Genomic DNA, 21,677 nt, shown 5'->3' with positions numbered 1-21,677 from the left:
CAGAGAGGGAAAGGCAGTGGGTAGAAAGTGGTTTACAGCACAGAGAAACTGCTCAAATAAGTAAATAGATGAAAGAAAATGGGGATTCAGCTTCTTGCAGCCAAAAGAAACTCAAATGAACCCTGAGGCTTATTGGATGGGAAACAGAGACATGGATAGGAACATTGATCTTCAACTCTAAAACCTAGATGTAAGTTCAAGAGCACGTGCCTTTCCCTCAGTAGATCTGTCTGCTGCTAAGAAGGCCTGAGAGCAGTGATTCCTTAGGAGTGATGAACACATCTCACTTTCTGGAAACCATTATCCTGAACTAACAGACGATCCATGGAGAAACAGCTGATGTCAGAGCTGGGATGGAAATGATACAAAGCAAGCTCACAGTACAATGGTGCATGTAGAATGCTAGAGACATGTCAATGGCCAAGAAAGAGCTCCCCAGCCAATAGGGAACAATTCAAATGCCAGAAAAAAAAAGTCAGTGGTGGACTATAACCTGGAGAATGAAATAGAAGCACAAAATTCTACAGAGACATTATATATGTGAATAAAGTTTGAGGAGAAAATGTTTACCTGAGATCCTTCTAATACTTACAAGTGTTTGCAATGGGAAGTGCATAGCGAAATCTTGCAGACACCATCTTGACCCAGTGAATGAAGTTGACATCCCCACAACAGGGAAGCTGACATCCTGTAAGGCCTGCCTCAACTGATGGGATTAAGGGACAAGAGCACAGCTTCACTTGTGTGGCTTCCTCATCAGAGGGGCACAAATTGAGTCACCGGGAACCATCAGGCAACTCAGAGGTGTTTCACAAAGCTGGCTTGTAGTCATTGGGAGTGTTGAAGTCACAAAAATCTAGAAAGGAAGGAAGGAAGGAAGGAAGGAAGGAAGGAAGGAAGGAAGGAAGGAAGGAAGGAAGGAAGGGAGAGAAAGAAGGAAGGAGGGAGAGGGGGAGAGAGAGAGGGAGAGGGAGAGAGAGAGAGAGAGAGAGAGAGAGAGAGAGAGAGAGAGAGAGAGAGAGAGAGAAGGGAGGGAGGGAGGGAGGAAGAAAAGAAGAAAGAAAGAATTGGTCTAACCTAAAGAAGAATAAATATATATGAGGTGTAAACCCAGTGAGCAAATCTAACCTGGGCCTTCTTGCTTCCATGGGCGTTCCTGGAAAGCTTGTGGACTTGATACGTTCTGGGGATGGAGCTGTAATGTGATGGTGATGGTGCCCTTTCCTGGTGTGGGTGGATATATTGTAGTTTTACGGGAGAGTATCCTTTCACAAAGAAAACACACTAAAGTGTTTAGTGTGTCACACTAAAGAGAACAACGTGTCACCCACTTACTTCTCATCATTCAGGCATAGGTCTTTGTATCATACTTAGACCTTTCTTTAAGTTTGAGATTGAAAAATAGAATAGTTTAAGATGAAAACGTGTAGGGCGGAAGTCCCGCAGAATCATGCCACTTTCCCGCATGCTGTGTGTGCATGCAGGTCCCCCTCCTTTCTCCTCTTCTGCAGTCTAGATGTACTGCTGACCCCCACACCCTCTCCACCTTCTTCTGCATCTCGAAAGGCAAAGAATAACACTTGTCCTCTCCAAATAGGATCTGAATATCTCTGAGATCCCTTTGGGGGGAACTCATACTTCGGTAAGTGAAATTTTTAGTGAATAAGCTTTAACATTTTCACAAAGCTGAATGAGTCACCCTGTCCCTTCAAAAGGTGCAAGGGATGAATCATACCTGATGACACAGAAAACTCATTACACAAGTTGATTGCTTTCTGAGTAAGATCTCATTATGTAGCTCATATATATAAATTTAAATCGAGCAGCCCTAATTCGGCCTCTGTGCCCACCCTCTGCCTGTGCATGAGGCCAGGAGAAGATGTGATCAGGTGGAAAGAGCAAGCAAGACCTTCATCATCAGCTCTGAGTCTCGTCCTCACCCTACCACCTAATGTCACCCCTGATGACATTAACCCCCAGACATCCTAGTCTCCTCTGTGAAATGAAGAGTTTGAGGAGGTTGGAATAAAGCAGTGGTGGCAGAAACCCACAGCCAGTTCTTGTTCTGCCCATGTCAAGGTTACAAGTTGGCATCTTGCTGCCTCCTGACGTGCTGTGTAACGTAGTGACTCATGTGTGGCCTGAGCAGAATCTCTGTGGTCACCTCAGCACCAAAGTCGAAAGGCCACTGGACCTTTACTGTGTGTTTTGTCTCCTCTGCTGGCCGGCAGCAAACAACTCCCTGGTCCCTGAGGGTGGACTATCCCACCCCTTAGGCAGACAGGAGGGTCAGTGGACGACTGAGTGAGTAAAGGTGTGTGTGTGATGACCTGCGTTGAATCCCACATGATACAAGGAGAGAATCAACTCCTGAAAGTAGTCCTCTGTCCTCCACACTTCTTCCCTACATATACAAAATAGCTAAATAAATATGTAATAAAATGATTTTAAAAGACAAACAGGGGATAGAGACCTTGAGGGCCTCAAAAATTGTTAGTGTGCGAGAAAGTAACTTCTGTTGATTTTTCAGTCATTACAATTTTCAAGTCCATCTCTGTAGCAGTTTGGTTTATGTTAATTGAAACAAAAATCCTTTCAACAGCCTGGCAATCAGGGAAAGAGTGCCCACTTGAGATGACCTTGAAAACCAATACATCCCTGATCACAGCAGAAATCTACCCATAAAAAGAAGCTCCCAGGCCAGGCTGACTTCATTGGAACTGGAGGAAGGTTTTCTCAAGTCTGAAGAAAGTGTGTGGCTAGGAAGAAAGGGAAGGGATGCTAACATGGTCAGCTGGGGCTGCTCAGTACACATGGGCCATCACAGACACCAGCTTGGGTCCCCTGCAAATGTACCTGAGACCTGAAGGGAGACATTCCCTGTGTGCAAACACAGGGGGCGGGGCCAAAGAGGCTCCACCCACAGGACCCAGCTTCTCAGCAAGATCACCTGTGAAGATGATCAGGGCCCTGAAATAATATACAGGGATAGAACCAAGACCAGAGAAGTTTCTAGAATCTCCACCGGTGATACAATGTCTGCTTGTAAGCACTGGTATAGACAGACGATGAGAGTTCCTTGAAGGCAGCCAACTTCTCTTGTTCTGATTCCATACTCAGTAAGCAGTTGAGAACACGCCCCAGTCAGGTGGACCAAGAGTTTATAGCCGGAAATAGCAACTTGACACTCTGTGTTTTAAATGCTTGACATGCCATGCCTCAATTTCCACACTGTGGAATACTAGAAGTACCTGCGGTGGTTTGAATCGGAATGCCCCCCCCACACACACACACACTTTAGTAGGCTCATAGATTTGAATGCTTGGTCATTAGGGAGTGGCCTTACTTGGGAGGGATTAGGAGGTGTGGCCTTGTTGGAGGAAGTGTGTCACTAGGGGTGGGCTTTGAGGTCTAAACGGCCCAAACCAGGCCCAGGGTTGTTCTTCTCCTGCTGTCTGCTGATCCAGATGTAGAACTCTCAGCTACCTCTCCAGCACCATGTCTGCCTGCATATTGTCATGCTTCCCACCATGATGACAATGGATTAAACCTCTGAAACCATAAGCCAGCCCCCAATTAAGTGCTTTTCTTTATAAGAGTTGCTGTGGACATGGTGTCTCCTCACAGCAATAGAACACTGACTGAGACAGTACCTGTCTCATACTGCCACTGTGAGGAGCATAGAGGAGATGTGGGAAATGCATAGAACAGTTGCTGGTCCAGAGCAAGTGCGGCCTTAGCGCTTGCCATTGGTGTGTGCCAGGCTCTGTGAATCCTGCCTTGGAGACCTGGCGCTTTATCACCCACAAAAGCAACTTCATTATAAGCCCCTGAAGAGTAGCTAATTTATCAACTTCATTTCATCTTCCGGAGGCCTGTCTGCGCACCCACCCAGAGCCTCAGAGCACCTGCGCCAGGCTAGCCGTGGCTGTGTGGGAACCTACAGCAATCTAATTGCTGCAGTTTCTGGCCTGAAATGACTTCAGCAGGAATCTGTAGTGTTGCCAACTGATAATGAAGGTAGACACCCAAGTAACAGAGCCCTGCACTAGAGGACCACTGAGTGCCGAGTGTCGGCACCCGCTCTGTTTTGTCAAGATGCAGCCAAGTGTCACCCCAGCTTCGAATCATCACTAGTCCCTGAGGCGCGCTCTCCCCACACCCCAACACACACCCGCCTTGGCCCAGTCCTTCCCTGTCTCATGGAACTCTTCCTGTGTCTGCTTCCTGCCATGGATGCCAGCTCTTCAGTACCCCTGGGAGCAGCACAGAGCATAGCAGGTACTCAGAAAATCCGTGCTGAAGTAGAGCCTGGTCTCCCCTGTGCTCTTCCCTAAACCCAAGCTGAGATGGAGGGCTTTGGAGGACAGGTGGCAGGACCACTGAGGACCGAGTCGCTTCCAGACATGCTTGTGGAGCCATGAATCATGAGGGATAGTGGCTCCTCAAAGCAGCCCTTGAGCAAGACACTGTGACAGTAACCATTACCTGTTTAACTAGCCCTTACCAAATGCCTACCTGGACCCGTTCCTATGCTCATGAGTCTTGTAGGCAGAGGCCGAGGTGAAGGCATATACCCAGGTCATGGCAGCACCATATGACAGACGCTGGCACAGGAAAAAGCACAGGGCTCCACAGGAAGGGCCATGAAGGAGATGACCCTGAAAGTGTCTCACGAGTCTGTGGTCAAGCTGAGCACTGAGTATGGACCCAAGCTTTGTGGGAGAGGCACCATAGTTCTCTGCGACAGAGAGTTCTCTGCCCATCTCCTCAGAAGGGGCACTGTAGGATGTCACAGGCGAGGGCATCTCTATCACCATCCTGGGGGCACGGATGACTCCCAGGACTGCTAGGTCTTCTGACCCCGAAGGCTCTCAGAGCACACCTCCCCCACCAGGCTGAGCTCTAGCCTGTCCCCAGCAGCCTTGAGAGTTACTGCCTGCCCTTACCTTGGCCACAAGTAATGGAACCCAAAGACTCTCCACCTGGTCGCCTTGCCTCCCAGCCCGCTAGACAGTAGGTATACTTGGCATAGACAAAAGATAAGTGAACCAAGAAAAGTGAAATTCTTCTGGTAACTTTATTGATAAGGAAACATTTTGAAGGAAACAAAGAGCTCAGCAAATTATATAAAAATATACATGTAAATAAAATCAGAAGGGGCAGGGGATTTACACACTTGCTTTTTCTGGTGATCCAGATAGTAAAACACATTTGGAGTCGCCCATCTGGCCTGAGCCCTGGAAAATGAAAGAACTTACCAAAGGGGTGGGGGTTAGGGTAGGGGGCTGAGGGCAGGGCAGTGAGGCTCAGCTGTCATTCAGAGGCCAATGGCCAGGCAGGGGTGGGAGGCAAGAAAGCTTGTGTGTGTGTGCGGCTCATTTTAAATCAGTCTGCTTCCCTTACCAGACTAGCACAGGGCTTGGGTGGGATTATCAAGTCACAACCAGGAGGCAAAGCCCTGCCTAGGAGGTCAAGCCCCCAGCTGAAGCTGCCCAGACCCTGCTCCAGGGGCACCCACCCTAATACAGCAGGAAGTAGCGCCCTGATGGCCGTGCATGTTGCCCAGGTCTGGATGCAGGACAAAGTGACTTCCCTGCTTCCCTGCATGTGAGCAGTCACAACAGGATTAAGAAAAACATTGGGGTCCAAGAGTGGTGGGCTATAAGGACAGGCAAGATTTTGCCGGTCAGGGATGGAACTGTGTTGGGGGAGGTCCTGAGAAGGCGTGTGTGTCTGGGAGCAGGAGCCATATGGAGGGAGATGAGGCCAAGGGAGAAGCTGGAGGCCACCGTGGCCCCCAAGCATGGAGGGCACAATTAAGCTGGGTAAATCACAGGGACTCCACCATATCCTTGATTTCTTTCTGTCATTCAACAAAAAAATATTGAGTGCAAGCCCATCCACAGGTTCTCCTCTGAGTGCTGGGCGTGGTGGGCAGGGCAGACTCCCACACTTCTGAAGTTGGCACTGTCTGCATGGGGAGATCTGAATAGAAGCAGCCCCTGCTCAATGCTGGTGGGGCCCAGCCATAAGAGAGGTGGAGTGGGGGGGTGGGGGAATGGGGGGAGGGGGGAGTGCTGTCTGAACTGGGAGGAAGGACCGGCCCTGAGTCAGATAGAGCAATAAGGAGGGGTTCTTTCTACGTGGTTGCCAGGGTAACAGGTAGGACCCATGTAGCCAGGCCAATGATGCTCCCCAGAAACACACACACACACACACACACACACACACACACACACACACACACACACACACACCACATACAGGAAGATGCGCTTCACCGATGGCTGGGGAGGGGAGGGACAATGGGGCTATAGAGGAAAGAGGCCAGAAGTGGGAGGCCGGGCCCTAGCCCTTCTCTCCCACTGGGCAACAGGCCCCCTTCACTGGAAGGGCTGCTCCGGAGAGCTCCGCCCTGAGCTCTTCTGGTCCCCATGCCTGTAGTCATCTTCCTCGTCCCTCCCTCTGGAAATTTCTGTCCGCTTCGCTTGAGGCTCTTGGTAAGCGGCTCGGTTTCTACAGGGCAGTGGAGAAAGAAGAGAAGGTTAATCCTCGCGGTGATGGGGTAGGGGAGTTCACTGGTCGAACCACCATCCCACCCCTGGGCTGCAATGGGACTCTGCTGCAGCGCTGGTTTACGAGTGTGCAGTGAGATCTCAGAAGAACACTCCACTCGTGGGCTGAGGAGCCTGGGGAAGCAGCATGTGTGTGTCAGCCTCTACCTGACCCTCAGCTTGCCACAAGACGGCCTGTCCCGAGATGCAAACCACAGGCCCTAGGGACAAAGCGCAGGACTACAGTCCCGCCCTTGATTTGGGTGGGTTGCTCAGTCCTCAGCTGCAACCGAGAAGACTGAAACCGCACTGCGGGCCGAGGTGCTAAGCGGGCATGCCTGAGGAGTTGGGGTGCGTCTTCCCACCCGCTTCCTCCCAAGGGGCCCGCCTGTCCCAGTGCACTTACGGCCTTGCCTCCTCCACGGCCTCAGCTTTGTCCTCCGCTTCCCGGCAGCAGCAGCAGTAGACGATGATGCCAATGATGATGAGGGCCGCAAACACACCCCCCGCGATGCCCGCATACAGCGCAATGTTCATGGAAGCTGCAAGAGGGTGGGGCAGCTGTACCTCCTGAGCCCCAACTCTCGCCACCACCGCCCCGGACTCAACCCTTGGCCACAGAGGAGAAAGCCAGGCTGGAGGTGAGGAGCCACAGCACCGGTCAGGGCACAGCAGGCTGGTCCCTCCCAGCCTCTGGGCCACGCCAGTTCTTTTGCCAGCCTAGGGAGCCGTGGTTGCAGACCTCGGGTAACACTCGGTCATGGCCCTGGAAGATCATGACTAGACAGATCTGAGGACCCTCTTAAGGACAGAGGAGCAAGCAAGGAGAGACAGAGGGAGCGTTCTGATACTGGGTTCCCTAACGGTCAGCTTTGCCAGCTTCTGGCTTATGCTTGAGACAGCTGTGGTCTCCCTTCTCTCCACAAAAAGAGACTAGGGTTTAGACCAAGGCCATTGGTTCTAGGCACTTCTCTCACACTCTCTGAGTGGCCCACGAGGCAGGCATGGCTGAAGAGGTCTCCAGGAGTCTGTCCCAGGCTCAATTTCCAAAGAACTGGAGGAGCTGTGCTGACCCAGAGGAAAGTCTGAGCCAGGAGTCATCTCTCCAGGGTCACAGCAACCTCCTCATTCGCCTCCAATGGGCCTCAAGCAGCCACCTCTGGGCCTGGTACCCTCCCCTCCCCACCCTGCTCTTACGAAGTCTGGGAGTCATGGTGATGTTGCAGGACTGCACCCCCACATCGTTCCTGGAGGTGCAGATGTAGTAACCCGCCATTTCCGTGCTGATGTTCTTCAGATGCAAGGGCTGGCCTGAGACTGAAGAAAGAGCGGCTGCTGAAGAGACGGTGGTGTGGTGGAGGAGGCACAGCCCGGGGCTGGGAGGCCTGGGCCCCGGGAGCCACAGACTCATCACTGAGCCCCTCCGAGCTAGTCACTCCAATCCGTGATGCAGGGCAAATTACCTCTAAGGTCACTGGGGGGTCAACATGGCAGGTGTCTGGCTTTGTCCACTTACCTGGTGATGTGTTTGGCAAGTAACTTGGCCTACTTTAGACCTATTTCTTCATCTCTAATTAGAAACGATAATACCTGCCTGGCAAGGCACTTGTGAGCCTAAAATGAGGTGTTGGTAATAAATATAAGTGCCCAGCAGAATGCCTGATGGCAGTAAGTACTTGGGAAGCAAATATATGTATTACGGGCAAATGTGTATGTGATGTGTGTGGTGTAGGGTATGGATAGTTATTGGGGGGTGTTGTGCGAGTTGGGGGACAGTGCCAGTTTAAACTCTTCCTCCTCCCCCATCACCCCTCTAGCTGTCTAGTTCCTCAGCTGCGGCTGCCTCGTCTGGGAAGTGAGAGTGAAAACAGCCAATGTCGAGCCCAGAGGACAGGTGTCCTCACAAGAGGCCTCTCCCTGAATCCATGATCCCGTGGGTTTGAACCTACACAGCCTATGTGTGTCCCCTGTTCTCAGAGACCTTTGGTCATGACAGCAGGGCCAGCCTCATCAGGATCTTGCTACCGCCAGGTGTTGCCATCCACCCCCAGGGTACGGTCTAAGACATCAAGAGGGAACGGTTTCAGGCCCGTAGACATTTCAGAGGCTGTCTCTAAACTTCAGTAACCAACTCGGGTGTGTGTGTGTGTGTGTGTGTATACATGTGTGTGCATGCACATGCCTGTAGGTATACGTGCACATATGTATACACACGTGGAGGCCCGAAGTTAACATCAGGTGTCTTCAGTCTCTCTTCTATCTGACGTTTTGTGATCGGGCCTCTCGATAAACCTGGAGCGCACTGATTCGGCTGCTCGGTGGATGTTCATCGAGTCCTGGGGAGCCCTGTCTCTGCCTCCCCGGGGCTGGGATCACAGACAGGAGCTGCCGTGCTCAGCTCTTATGTGGGTCGCTGAGGATCAAACCAAGGTCCTCATGATTTTGTGGCAAGCGTTACTGACTGCCCTAACCCCCACCCCGGCCCTGCGTTCTGGGCTTTTAGTGTGTTGGCAAACTTCAGATCTGGTCCTGCAATCCTGCCGGTGTCCTCTCTTGCTGCTTCCCATGTGCAAAGCCAAGGAGCAGCCCACACAAGGTCCAGCCTCCATGCTCTGCAGTTCTTTATGTCCTACCGTCTCTCCATATCACAATTATCTCATCCTTCCGCCATTCTTGTGAGGAAGTATTGTCAAGCAAGTATCCCCCCACTCCAACTCCATAGGAGAGAACTGGCTTCTGCAAGGTGCCCTCTGACCTTCATACTGGTATGTACATGTGCACACACATGTGCATCCACACTAATAATAAGTAAATAAATGCTTAAAAAAACACTTGTGCACTGTAAAAACAGTGCATGCCTATGGTAAGGATTCGTGCACGACATAAAACTATTGCGTCAACTCACTTCCAACTGAAAACACCTACGTCCCCCTCACGGCTCCGGACACAATGAATGAGGAGAGTCCCTGCCCTTCCGGCATTTCCAATCCACCAAGGAAGACACACATGAGACAATGGTGATTTTATGAGAGGTTATGGTTCGAAATGGAGGTTGTTTGTATCTGAACTCACGATGAAGGGTTTTACTCTTGTCTGGGGGTCAGAGGAAGCCGCTAGAAGAAGAGAGAATAAGACAAAATCCCCCTTAATCGCAGCTCACTGACACTATTTTCTCCTCTTCTTCTCACAGATACACCACTTTCTTCGTATTCTTCCCTTAAAGCTCAAAGCAGTATTTTCTGTAAGCCGTGACAGCCTTGGATTCCAGAGCCCCGCTCCTGAGTGCTTTCTGGTATACATGCATGCGATGTTTGTATAGGATTCTGAAGAGTTGTCCGCAAGTAAAGCAAGTGTAGAAATCACTACGCTTGTGAAGTTTGGGGGTGTGGCCTGCAGGTGTTTTACTATGCCAGGGAGCAATGGGAACCCCTGATTGGGATTCAGAGTATTAATGTTCCCGTTCTCTAGCCCTGATGGAGTTGGTTATTCTTAAGAGGATTTTGAAGGAACACTCTACAGAATGCTCAGTGACCCAGGTGTGCTTAGGAGGCCTTGTGCTGGCACCGGAGTCCCCTGGAAAGTTGTGCTTACTGCTCAGTGACAATCAGGTGTCCACAGCACCCCGGGGCAGCTCTAGGCCTTGCTTAGGGGTGGGATCACGGGGGTTCCTGATGCATGAGCCAGCACCACCCTTCCCCTAGTCTCTGAGGCAAACAATGTGTTCTAGAAATGTCTCTGGATGAAACAGCGCCCACCCCATGCCGTCAGTTGGCTTTGGTTGAACTGGGATCCCAGGCTTTCTTCCCTTGAAAGAGCCCACTAGTTTCAGAAATCCAGTTTCCCGTTGTTATGGCGACACCTTGTGGTCAGTATAGGGAATGCATGACAGTAGTCTGTCTTCTGCTGAAGCGCTGAGAAGCCCTGACCACCCCAAGATATCGATGTTGAATTAACAGGATCTGCTCTTTCTGTCCCCTTCCACCAAGGCTAGTCAGCAAGCTCTGGATGCTAGCCTCTCATCCCAGGCTGTGGGGGTGGACCCTTCACTTCTCTCCCTACCTCCTCCCCTAAAGTGTTCCAGTCTCCTTCCAAATTCCTGTTCCTTCCACTCCTGACTCTCACTCGCTGGAACACAGTTCTTAAAGCATTTTCAGAGCCTTCCTGTGGGAAACTGTCTCTTACTTCAATGAAAGTAAAGGCACCATCTCAGCTTTTGTTATTTTGTTGTTGTTGTTGTTGTTTTGTGGGTTTGTTTGTTTTTCAGGACCGGGGAACTTGTGAGTGACTTACAGCTACAAAGTTAAAACAGGACTCTAGGGCTCTCTCTGAAGGGCACTCTGGGAACATGAGGCCTGGGGAAGGGTGCCCTGCCTCCATCACATTGTCCAGACACATGGCTGCACGGTGATCATCACGTCCATCGCTAATACTGCCAATCTGCATCAAAATCACCTAGCGGATAAGCTTCTGGGCATGCCTGTGAGGCATTCCAGATCAAGTCAGCCTTGGGCATGGTTGTATGGGGCGGTCCAGATTGATTAAGGTGGGAAGACCTGCCTTAGCTGTGGGCAGTGCCATCCCTTGGGCTGGAATCCTAGGCTGAATAAAAAGGGGAGAGTGAGCTGTGTGGCAGCATTCCCGTGTGTGTGTGTGTGTGTGTGTGTGTGTGTGTGTGTGTGTGTGTGTGTGTGTATCTGTCTGTATGTCTGCCTGTATGTGTGTGTGTATCTGTCTGTCTGTCTGCCTGTATGTGTGTGTGTATCTGTCTGTATGTCTGCCTGTCTGTGTGTGTGTGTGTCTGTCTGTCTGTCTCTGTGTGTGTGTGTCTGCCTGCCTGCCTCTCTCTCTCTCTCTCTCTCCTCTCCTCTCCTCTCCTCTCCTCTCCTCTCTCTCTCTCTCTCTCTCTCTCTCTCTCTCTCCTCTCCTCTCCTCTCCTCTCCTCTCCTCTCCTCTTCTCTCTCTCTCTCTCTCTCTCTCTCTCTCTCTCTCTCTCCTTCCCGACTGCAGATGTAGTGTTACCAGCTGCTCTCATCAAGATGTCTTACCACGGCAGCCATCTTTTCTGTCACTCTGGGCCTGAATTCCGACGAGAAAATCTGAACTCAGGGCTGGATAAAGCAGAGAAGCAAATCTCGCTTTAACCTCCTCCCACGCCCTCAGGATTCACCCACTTTTAGTCGGTAAAGAAACTAAGTTGTGGCCCCTGACAACCTCTTGTGATGGAGGTGGGGAGCTGTGACTAGGGTGCCCATTTGTGGGGCCTCTGGGAGGAGCCCAGTGCTTACAGGGAAAGTCCGACCTCCTAGGCTGACACACAGGCCTCTCCATCTCTCCTGTCTTTCCCATCAGCAGCCTCTCCCATCATTTCTGCGTGGACAGGCATCCGACCCCACAGCCACACTGATGCCGCGGTTCCCATGCTGTTCTGCCCTCTGAAGGGCCTGCTGCACATAGTTAACAACACCTACAGCTGACTGAGTCCTGCGCTGCCCACCACATGATCTTGGCACTTTACGTACTTCGGCTCCCCTTTCACAGCAACAGCCTGAGAGGAGCACCGGTGCTGTGCCCATTTGACAGATGTAAAGACAAAGGCACAGACAGCAAAGTAACAAGCAGCACGGCCAGGATTCAAACCCCTGGCTGCTCTTAAGCACCAGGTCGCACGGCAACTCAAACCTCCTCTTCATGAAGAAAACTTGCCGGATTCCTCACACATTCTCACACACCACTCACTGTATGTCAGCTACTGCGGTTCGTGACCTCACGACCTCCGGCCCTGGACCCCGCTGTGCACACTTGGATAGATGACAGTCACACATCACTGTGTCCTCGGACCACGAATACAGAATAGAGGGTAGAGACAGAAGACCACAGTGTTTGAGGACAACTGCCGGGTGATTTCAACAAAAATCCCAGACATTCAAAAACTGGCAATCCAGGGGCCAGTGAGAGCGCCTGCGGCCAGTTCGGACAACCTGAGTCCACGTTCAGTCCCTGGGATTCACGTGATGGGAGAGAAGAGACTCGCACACGTTGCCCTCTGACCTCTCACTGTGGTGCGCTTGCGCATATGTGCACACTAAACAAATGCAATTTTTAAAATGTTTTTAAAATCAGCAAACCAGAAACATGCCAGCAAAGCTAGAAGGTTGTGGAAATTCACACTGCATCATCCCTTTTACATCGAGTCAAGTGAGTTCTACTAAGTTTGATTTTGTTATTGTTGTTTGTTATTGTTGTTTGCTTTTGTGGAGTTTTTGTTGTGATTGTTGTTTTAAGACAGGGCTTCTCTGTGTAGCCCTGGCTGTCCTGGATCTCGCTCTGTAGACCAGGCTGGCCTCGAACTCACAGAGATCCGCCTGCCTCTGTCTCCCGAGTGCTGGGATTAAAGGTGTGCGCCACCACTGCCTGCCTGCCTGGCTACTAACTTTGTTTTTAAGAAGTTATTTTTTGGCCTCCAAATGAGATAGCGTGATAAAATCCACTCTGGTTTGATGGAAGCCTAAGGAGTGAGGCGTTCATCCATCGGCCTTCCCCAGGGTTCGGGATGTTCTTCCTCCCTCAGGTCAGCTTCTCAAAATAGGTGTGTCCTGTTGTGGAGTATTTGTTTACATGAGTCTCTGCCTAAGGCATCTTAATAACGAGCTGAACATCCAAGAGCTAGGCAGGAGAGACAGGTGGGATTTCTGGGGAGAGAGAGGAAGAGGTGGAGGAATCTAGACGTGCGAATTTTGCCAGCTGACTCAAGCTAGTCAAACATGCTGTACTTGGAGGAAGGTAACGCCATGTAGCAGAACATAGATTAATATAAATAGGTTAATTTAAACTCTAAGAGCTAGCTGAGAACAAGCCTAAGCTAAGGTCGAGCTTTCATATTTTAATAATGAGTCTATCATTAAACTGGTGGCCCAAAGAAATGTCAGACTACAGTGCCCACCCACAGGCTTTACGCTCATCTCTCTGTTCCATTTCCACACACACACAGGACTGCAAGACCTCAAGGCTAAACCTGGTAGGCATCTCTCGAACCTTTCGGTTCCGGTCTCAGCTCTCTGGTGCTGCCATGGCAGCTGGTGGACTCTGGCAGCCCAGGGGATTTCCACACAGGTGGACACAATGGCAGCAGAGTGTTTACACAGTCCCAGCTCCGCCCCGTCTCTCCTCCCCCCCTGCCCCCCTTTTCTTCCTCTCCTACCTACATCTCTTCCTTTTCCTCCTTCTAGTTTGTTTCCTGACCTAAAGGTCAAATATCGGCTGCCCAGTACAAAATGGGTCTCCGGGCAACTAGGGCTAAATCTGCCATAGCCTGATCTGAGAACGAGGACCCTAATAGTCCATGGTGTGTTTGTGGTGGTGTCTGGGAGGGACTGGTCTGGATGGGAAAGGGGACTAGGAGATTCCCTACCTCAAAAGTGGGCTTTAGGCCACAATAATGCTTCAAAGAACAAGTCCGTGTTTCCGCACAGAAGACTTAGCAGGCTTAGCGGGACACACTTCCTCTAGAGAATGGCGGGATGGGGTGGGGGTGGGGGGAGAGAACAGACATCATCTGCTTCTCTGGAGCCACTTCTGTCTTTGGCAGCTGTGAGGTGCACGGGTAACGCTCTGAGGGACGATCAGCCCAAGGACGGGACTGGGGAAAGGGGGCTTTGATAGCTTGGTCAGCCTGTCCCCTCTGGTAGCCCTCGCCAGTCGGGTACACCTGTATGTGGGGGCACACCCGCCTTCCCTGATGCCCCTGTCACCTGGTTGGGCGACTGGCCGCGGCTGGTTCTGGGTGTTGTAGCTCGACCAGCTGTACTGTGGGGTGGGAGAGCCCTCGGCAGACAGGCATGTCAGATTGATGTTGTTCCCAATCACCGGCTCCCCTTCGATGCCGCAGTCCGGCTTGGAGGGTGCCACTGAGAAAGAAAGAGAGTCGTGAGTTGCATGGGGGCAACTACTGCCCGCCCCGATTTCTACCTATCAACCCATCGCTCCCATCACACACAGAGAGAGGCATGCAGGCAGAGAAGCTCATAGCTTGGCGGTGAGATTCAACATTATAAAGTTAACTCACCCTCAAAATATCCACTGTCCTCTCACCCTCTCAAACGGCAGCCCTGGAGGCTGTGTGGTCTAGCACCCTCTTCCCAGCATAACAGTGTCAACTTCATCCGAGAAGCTGTGACTGCTTCTCAGAGACCCTCAGGTGGGGCTTGTGGGCTGCTAACACGTCCTCACGGAAGGAGGGGCTCAGGAGGGCTGTCCTGCACCGGTGGCCATGTGTAAGTGATTCTGCCCTAATCGTTTATGATCTTGTCTCCATCTAGAGTATACAGACTGTGGAAGGCTCACTGAAGGGGGCATTGTCCGTCTCTACAGTCCTGGAGAAGCTGTCCGGGCTGAGGTGTGATTCCAGCGCTGTGGCTGCCGTGGGCTCACCCACGCTTTGCGTGTAACTCAGCGGTATCATGAGCTCCCCAAGCTGAGCTTCGGGAGAATCGCTTTGGTTTGTCACTGGTGTCATGGAGAGCTTGTTTGCAAACAAACCACTCAGGGACAGAGTCCCCTTGACAGGCTGGTTGGTAGTGGCTTCTTGTGCTCTCTGGAATTGTGGGAGTTTAAACATGACCGACACAGCCATTCTACAAATGGGGGGCCATGGAGCACAGAAGGGACGCTTGTGCTTGGGTCCTAGCGGAGGTGGGATTAGAACCCAGGTTTCCTGACTCCAGACCCAGGACTTGCTCTGCTGACCCATGAGAGCTCTCTTTGCTATTGACTCGGCACGGATCACAGTGTTCCTGACCTCTAAAGTTAGGGGACAGCAATTCTGCCCTGTAAAGGGCCACAGGGGAATTGTAGGGTCTGTAGACCACAATATTATCTCCAATGCTGTTTTTTCCTTTGGGGGGTTGGTGTAATATTTTTTACTCTTTGAAAACTTCATACATGAATACATGGATGCAATATATTTTGATCATGTTTACCTCCCTCCCAGTCCCTCCTTCTGGAGACCTTCTCCCTCCCCCTTGCATTTTCTGGTTTTAATAAAGCTTTAGAACCATAAGGGCATGGTGGGTTGTGAGCAGGCCAGGGTTTCCTCACACTAGGTTAGATGGTCTTTGCAGCCTTCAGCTGCAGCTCCTTCAGAACGTTCTCTGTGGGCCTACCACCACCCTCTCCCCCTGCTTTGCTAATAAAATGGAATCAGCACAAGTGGCTAGATAGCAAGATGGACCCCGGGCAGTGCAGGGTGGGTGGCGAATGTGACTGAAGAGATGGAGTGGGCAGACGTGATCAAGGAAGGCCATAGAAAATGTTTATAAGCCCCAGCAGGCACTGTCAACCATCTGTCCTTGGTCCCCTGGCTCCTTGATACCCCAAGCCTGGGTCTTTCCCTCAGCCTTGTTAACGTCACATTGGGTGAAGTAGGTGGTTCTATAAATGTTATCAGGTAGCCGGGTTCTGCCTCCCGACGCTGGACGCTGGGCACCGGGGTGACGCTGTGAGAGAGTCAAGGAATCCAATGGAGGATCAAAGGACAATGAAACAGTGAGAGAGCAGGGGACAAGACAAGATGGCTGGAGCAGAGGATGGTGGCCCAACACCTCATATGGGCGTGACCTGGAGGTCACCATGGTGAAGGCGGAGGCAGGAATTAGAGCAGAGATGAGCACGCTAGGCAGGGGAAGCAGGAAGAATCCACGAGACTTCAGGAAGCATCTTTAGGGGTGAGGAAGGGAGCGCACACACAGGAAAGTTGTCACTGAAGTCCTTGGGTAGAGGGCCTGTCCCTCTACGTTCATGGCATGCCCGCTGGGATGGCTTGTTCAGCCACCCATCCCGGGGGTTCCTGCCAGCCCCAGCCCACCTGGAAGTTGCTGGAAGAACGGTCCTTAACTCTCCTTTCTCTTCCAGTCCGGCAGCTGCAGATTTTCTTTTTGGAAACAGGCAGGCTATTATTAGGAGTGCCTGACATCTGCTAACACAGCTGGGCCAGGCAGGTAGGGAACCACCAGACACATTAGAGGCACTCCCTTATTGCCAAACAAAACCCAGGCTTCTGAGGATCAAAGACAGGCCCGCATGAGCAGGTGGGCAGAAGCCCTGCCAGCAGCTGGCTAATTGTCAACCTCCTGCCCATCCTGCTGGGCCAGCAAGCAGCCCTGGGGGTGCAGGGGAGGTGGACTTACCCTCTGGGTACTCCTGCTGGGCTTCACTTTCTCTTCTGGGCCCCACAGTGGTGCCCTGCGGTGCCCTTACCTAGCCAGCCTCATCCTCAGGTATGCCTTTAGCAGGAGGCTCGGCGGCAAGATCCCACATCCCATCCCACATGCCCTGTTAGATTAAGTGGTGGAGTGCAGTGGGACTCTCTGAGCTAGGGTTTCTTTGCAGGGAGCGGGGCGGGGACACAGGACAGAAGCAGGAAGGAGAGTTCTGGAAACCAGCTACTGAAGCATAAAAAGCAAATGGACACGGTGAAAGGCTTACTCCTCCACTCCTTGGCAAGGAAGACAAGGAACTCCAGAAACTGCCCACGGGAGGAAGCGGGAGTGATGGCCAGCAAGGGAGACCTGCTTCTCAGGAGGACTGCGTTGAGAGCTTTTGCCCCAGGCTCTTGACCACAGGCCCTAAACTTCCTACCTGACCCCATCCCAGGCACACCCCTGTCCTCCGTCTCCAGATCTCCTGCGCGCCAATCACAAACAGTTGGGCCCTCGAATCATATCTAGTTCCAAGAGTCCCACGTGTGGGACTAAGAGTATTGGTGGGAGAGGGGGTCTTGTCCTCACACGGCCTGTTTTACAAGTAACCTGTAGATGTTACCTGTGCATTTACTGGGAGAGGGGCGAGAGAGGATGGAGGTGAATGCCGGGCTCCAAAGCCTCTTCGATGCCGGCTGTTCGTTCTAAAGACATCAGGGGGCGCCAGAGGCCAGAGCAAAGATCCCACCTGGCACACAGGCCTCGAAGTCTTCTTTTTAAAAGCTTCGCAACTTCGTGGAGGTGAGCTAGACAAGGCTAGCTCCTAGAGGCTAAGGCTGGGGAGTTTCCTGCTAGCCTGCCCAAAATAAGCCGCCCCGTATAATTAAAGCCTTTCTCCTTTAAAAAGCATCTGACTATAAAAACACAGAGAAAGAAAACTTTTCACAAAAAATCTCGCTGGGTTTATTAGCATGTAGGACAAAAAAAAGGTCTCTTTTTTTAAAAGCGAAAGATTAGTTTCAATGAATTCCATATTCCCAGGTTAAACTTGTGTCCTTCATTCTTCAGGTTAATTTGTTCCTCTGTAGAAGTAGCTGGTCCTTGGTGTAAGGACAGAAGTGTGGTTGGAGGACCAGCAGAATCAGGCTTCAGATTTATAGGGGTTCCTGCCACTTCCCTTTCGACTCGCTGAAATCCTCTGCCCAAAAGACAGGCCAGGCAGGTATTTAAAGAACCCAAACTTTATGTGTCTGTGTATACATAATCCTTATATGTATATGCATGTACGATTTTTATATATGCATACACACAAAGTGAGGTAGGAGGGTATATTGAGTATTGTTTGTGCAAAAAAAAAAAAAAAAAACCAACAACAAAAACAAAACCAGTCTCGATATCCATCAGTATGAAACACTTGAGTAAGCCATTGTGCAACCAAGAGACAGAATGTGCTCTCTTGCAGCAGGTCTGCGTGTGTTGGCCTGGAGAGGTGTGCAACGGAGCATTGTCTAGAAGCAAATCGCTAAGTGCTTTATACTATCTCACTTCTTCAACGGGAAGAGCAAAGCATATGAGAGCGTGGTGTACCTTGAGAGAATGTGGGGAGATGGCTGGAAGGACGCCTGCCTGCATTACCACTGGCTGCCTCAGAGTGGCAGGGTGGGAAGAGGTCTCGATTATTCTTCATGCAGCGTTAGTGTGTGCTGCTGTATATTCTGACACACTAGAGTGCTTTCTGTAAGTCCAGCAACTACCATATACAATTTAAAAGAAATTCTGTCAAGAAGTGTAAAGGGAAAAGAGAAAGAAAGGATCCATTGTTTTCCTGCACAGAGTGGCTACCTCCCAGGAAGGGGCGGGGGGCATTTTGTAATACTGGGCATAGACAAGGTGCTCACTAAAATGTGAGCCCCAGTAACTGGTTTTGAGGCAATTACTTCCTTTCTCTGAGCCTCATTTACTCAGAAACTAAAGCAGATGAGTTTCCTGGTCCTTCCAAAACTATAAATTCAAACCAATTCTCCCATGAAAGGGAAGGTATCTTGGGACATATTTATTTCCCGTTGGTGACGGTACCTTTGTTAGAGGTGGCATGGGAAGACTACAGTGTGAAGCTGAGTTGACGATAGGAAAGACCCATCACCTATGGTAGTCACGATTGGCCCTCTGAGGAGCAAGTACTGATTGAGGTAAGACGAGAATCTGAATATTATTTGGGAGTTCCCTCCCCTGCTTTTCAGAAATGAATGGGCAGGGGAAAAGAAGAGTTGGTGTGGAGGGTAAAAGGCAGAGGGAGCAAGGGGCGACTCCAAAACCACTGCCTCTGCCCTCAGAAACAGCCTGCTCTTCACAGAGAACCCTGACAGTATTTGGCTCCACAGAGAGCAAAGGAACCCTGACTCTGCTCTGAAATAGGCCAGGCCAAGTAGAACGCAGGGCTTATGATCAGTCCCTGCTGCGTCTGGATTTATGGTGGTACTCTGCTGCCAGGGCTCCTCTGCCCAGCCTCTTCCTAGAGGGAAAGATGGAGACACTCACCGAGGACCAGGAGGCGCACTCGAGACTTGGAGGTACCCTGCAGATCTGACAAGAGTGAGACGGAGCACTCGTAGGTACCATTGTCGTCCATGGTCAGCTGGTCAATGGTGATGGAGGCATCTGACCGGTCAACATCGTCAGATATTTTCACACGGTTCTCGTAACGGGTCCCGTAGATGTAGCTTTTCGTCAAAAAATTCCAAGTGACCACTCTTTCCTAAGAGAAAGGAGAAATGCTGTCAGGCCCTGGCGTAGGCCTGCCCTCACCCAGTCTTTCACCCCCAGAGCCCAGATGTGTGGACCAACAGTGTCTCAAACAGATGTGCAGTGCCCACTGGTAGATTCCTAAGTAGCTAGCTCTAGATTTTAAAGCTTTAAATGGAAATGTTGGGGGCTGAAGTTGTAGTTTAGTTGGTAGTACGTAAGTACTAGCCTAGTACGTAAGTATAAAGGCCTAGGTTTGATCCCCAGCACCACGTGGGTACACTTGGGGTGCATGCCAATCATCCCAGCAGTCCAGGGGTGGAGATGGGAAGAAGTTCAAAGCCACCCTTGGCTATGAGCAAGTTCTAAGGCAACATGAAGCCCTGAGTCAAAGCAGAAACCACACGGAAGCGCACGCCCTGGAATACCGGAGAACAGACGAGGCTGTCTTGGAGAGGCACTCATGTTTGTAGTCCGCATCCCTCATTCATGCCTTCCCTTGCCCAGCACTTCCGAGCACCACCCCGCACCAGGCCCCAGGCCACCATGCTTGAACTACAAGCTCACTTGATTTTGACTCTTGCCCTTGGAATTTGTTTATTCACTTATTTGTTCGTCGATGTTTACGAGGCAGCACATTCGTGGCTCATACCACAGCCGGCCAAGCCAGTCTGCTTCAATCAAATCCTAACCCGGCTGCCGCTAGCTGAATGTCCTCGACAACGTGCTGGACTGCTCTGAGTCTCTGCTTCCTCACCTACAAAACGGAGATGTTGATGACAACACATCTCATCGTACTGTGGTAAGGCCAAAGCTGGTAATATAAGCAGAGCAGTTGGGGTCTGCCTGGTGTGGCGTCTACCGCTACTAGCCATTATTATAATCTACCATATCCCTGGCATACAATTCATGAATTCTGTCCTCAGAGACGAATGAGTTTGAGAAACAACCAACCACGGTGTCCTATGATTATGAGATTCAAGACCGGCCAGTTGGGGGAGGACTCCAAAGAAAGGGTGATAATTGCATTGAAGCTTGAAAAGCAGCTGTGAATTAACCAGGTAAACAGCTGGGAGAGTGAAGCAGTTGTGTGTGAGCGTAGGGTAAATGCGTTAGACAGTAGAGGCAATGTTCTCAACCCTGAGTGGCACAGTGTGAGTGAGTGACAGGATTACGAAGAGCTGAGCCTGGGCAATAAAGGCCATAGCTGCTACTTAATGTATGTTATATGCTGCGAACCGTTCCAAATACTAGATCTCACAACACTCCTGTGCAGTAGACATTATGATCATATCCATCGTACACAGGGGGAAACCGAGGCGCTAAGAGGCTGATTCAGCGTGTTCCCCAAGTTCACATGCGTAGGTGAATGGCAGAGCTGAGATGACCCTGGGCATTGTGGCTCAGAGCCTGAACTCTGCAGATTAAGTCACATCTGGGACACTGTGTGACACCAGATAGTTCACAGTTCATCCTGGTGGCAATAATGTATTTGAGCAATAATGAATTTGTTGGTTTTGTTTTGTTTTGTTTTCCAGTGTATATGTGGATTGAACCTAGGGGCCTCCCACATACTCTACCACTGAGCTATATCCCTAGCTGGAAAATTCTGTTTATTATAAGGTTAGCTCTTAATACTGAGTTCAAATGATTGGAAGGAGAAAGGGGACAGGTTCAGAAGGAACCAGGAAGGAGATCAGCTGAGTGACCGTGGTGACAAACTTTGATTATTGTCCCATTGGGTTGTGGCAACACAGACAGAGAGTAGAATGAGGTAGAGGAGTGAGAAGAAGGGGGCACCTGAAATTTGGGGATGGGCCTGGGATACAGAGTTAGAGAGCAGCTAATCCCGGATATAAGGGTTTAGGCATGCCCATTTGATGGGATCTTCCCCCACAGAAGCAACGCACACGAAGAGAGTGTTTAAGCCCAAAGAATGTGTTCTGGTTACATGTGGGATGCCTACGGTGTCTGTAGGACACCCAAGGGGAGGAATTCAATATGGCTAGATGGGTCGGCCGAATGTCACTGAAACTAGATAGGTAAGGAGTCAGACGTGGGGAAGCAAGGAAACCACGTGATATGATGGTTAGTTGTGTCTCCTGCTGTTAGAGTGTCTCTTTGTGGTTGAACAAACTGGAGGATGCAGTTAGTTCCTCCTGATGTCCCAGAAACCAAGGCACCA

General features: G+C 50.8%; 1 protein-coding gene across 1 annotated transcript; it reads right to left on the bottom strand.

The window, feature by feature from the left end:
- Positions 1 to 6,095: 6,095 nt before the first annotated feature.
- On the bottom strand, positions 6,096 to 19,500 carry Gpa33 (glycoprotein A33). Its single transcript, XM_052737485.1, has 5 exons — positions 19,289 to 19,500; positions 14,306 to 14,461; positions 7,755 to 7,874; positions 6,964 to 7,099; positions 6,096 to 6,519 (listed from the first exon to the last, which is right to left on the bottom strand). Exons 1-5 carry the CDS (start codon positions 19,377 to 19,379, stop codon positions 6,387 to 6,389), a joined length of 636 nt encoding a protein of 211 aa, XP_052593445.1. The 5' UTR covers positions 19,380 to 19,500; the 3' UTR covers positions 6,096 to 6,386.
- Positions 19,501 to 21,677: the final 2,177 nt, after the last annotated feature.

This window comes from Peromyscus californicus, unplaced genomic scaffold (genome assembly GCF_007827085.1).
Source record: "Peromyscus californicus insignis strain IS unplaced genomic scaffold, ASM782708v3 Scaffold_14__1_contigs__length_90479793_seg_2, whole genome shotgun sequence".
NCBI lineage: Eukaryota > Metazoa > Chordata > Mammalia > Rodentia > Cricetidae > Peromyscus > Peromyscus californicus.
This window is presented reverse-complemented; position numbering and strand designations above follow the sequence as displayed.

Bases quoted from the DNA above. Each gene is read 5' to 3' on its own strand.
- Gpa33 (XM_052737485.1), bottom strand. From the start codon at position 19,379: ATGGACGACAATGGTACCTACGAGTGCTCCGTCTCACTCTTGTCAGAT. The intron at 14,462-19,288 runs GTGAGTGTCTCC...TTTCTTTCTCAG, and splicing joins AGTGCGCCTCCTGGTCCTCG to TGGCACCCTCCAAGCCGGAC. The intron at 7,875-14,305 runs GTGACAGGGGCA...CTCTTTCTTCAG, and splicing joins GCGGCCAGTCGCCCAACCAG to TCTCAGGCCAGCCCTTGCAT.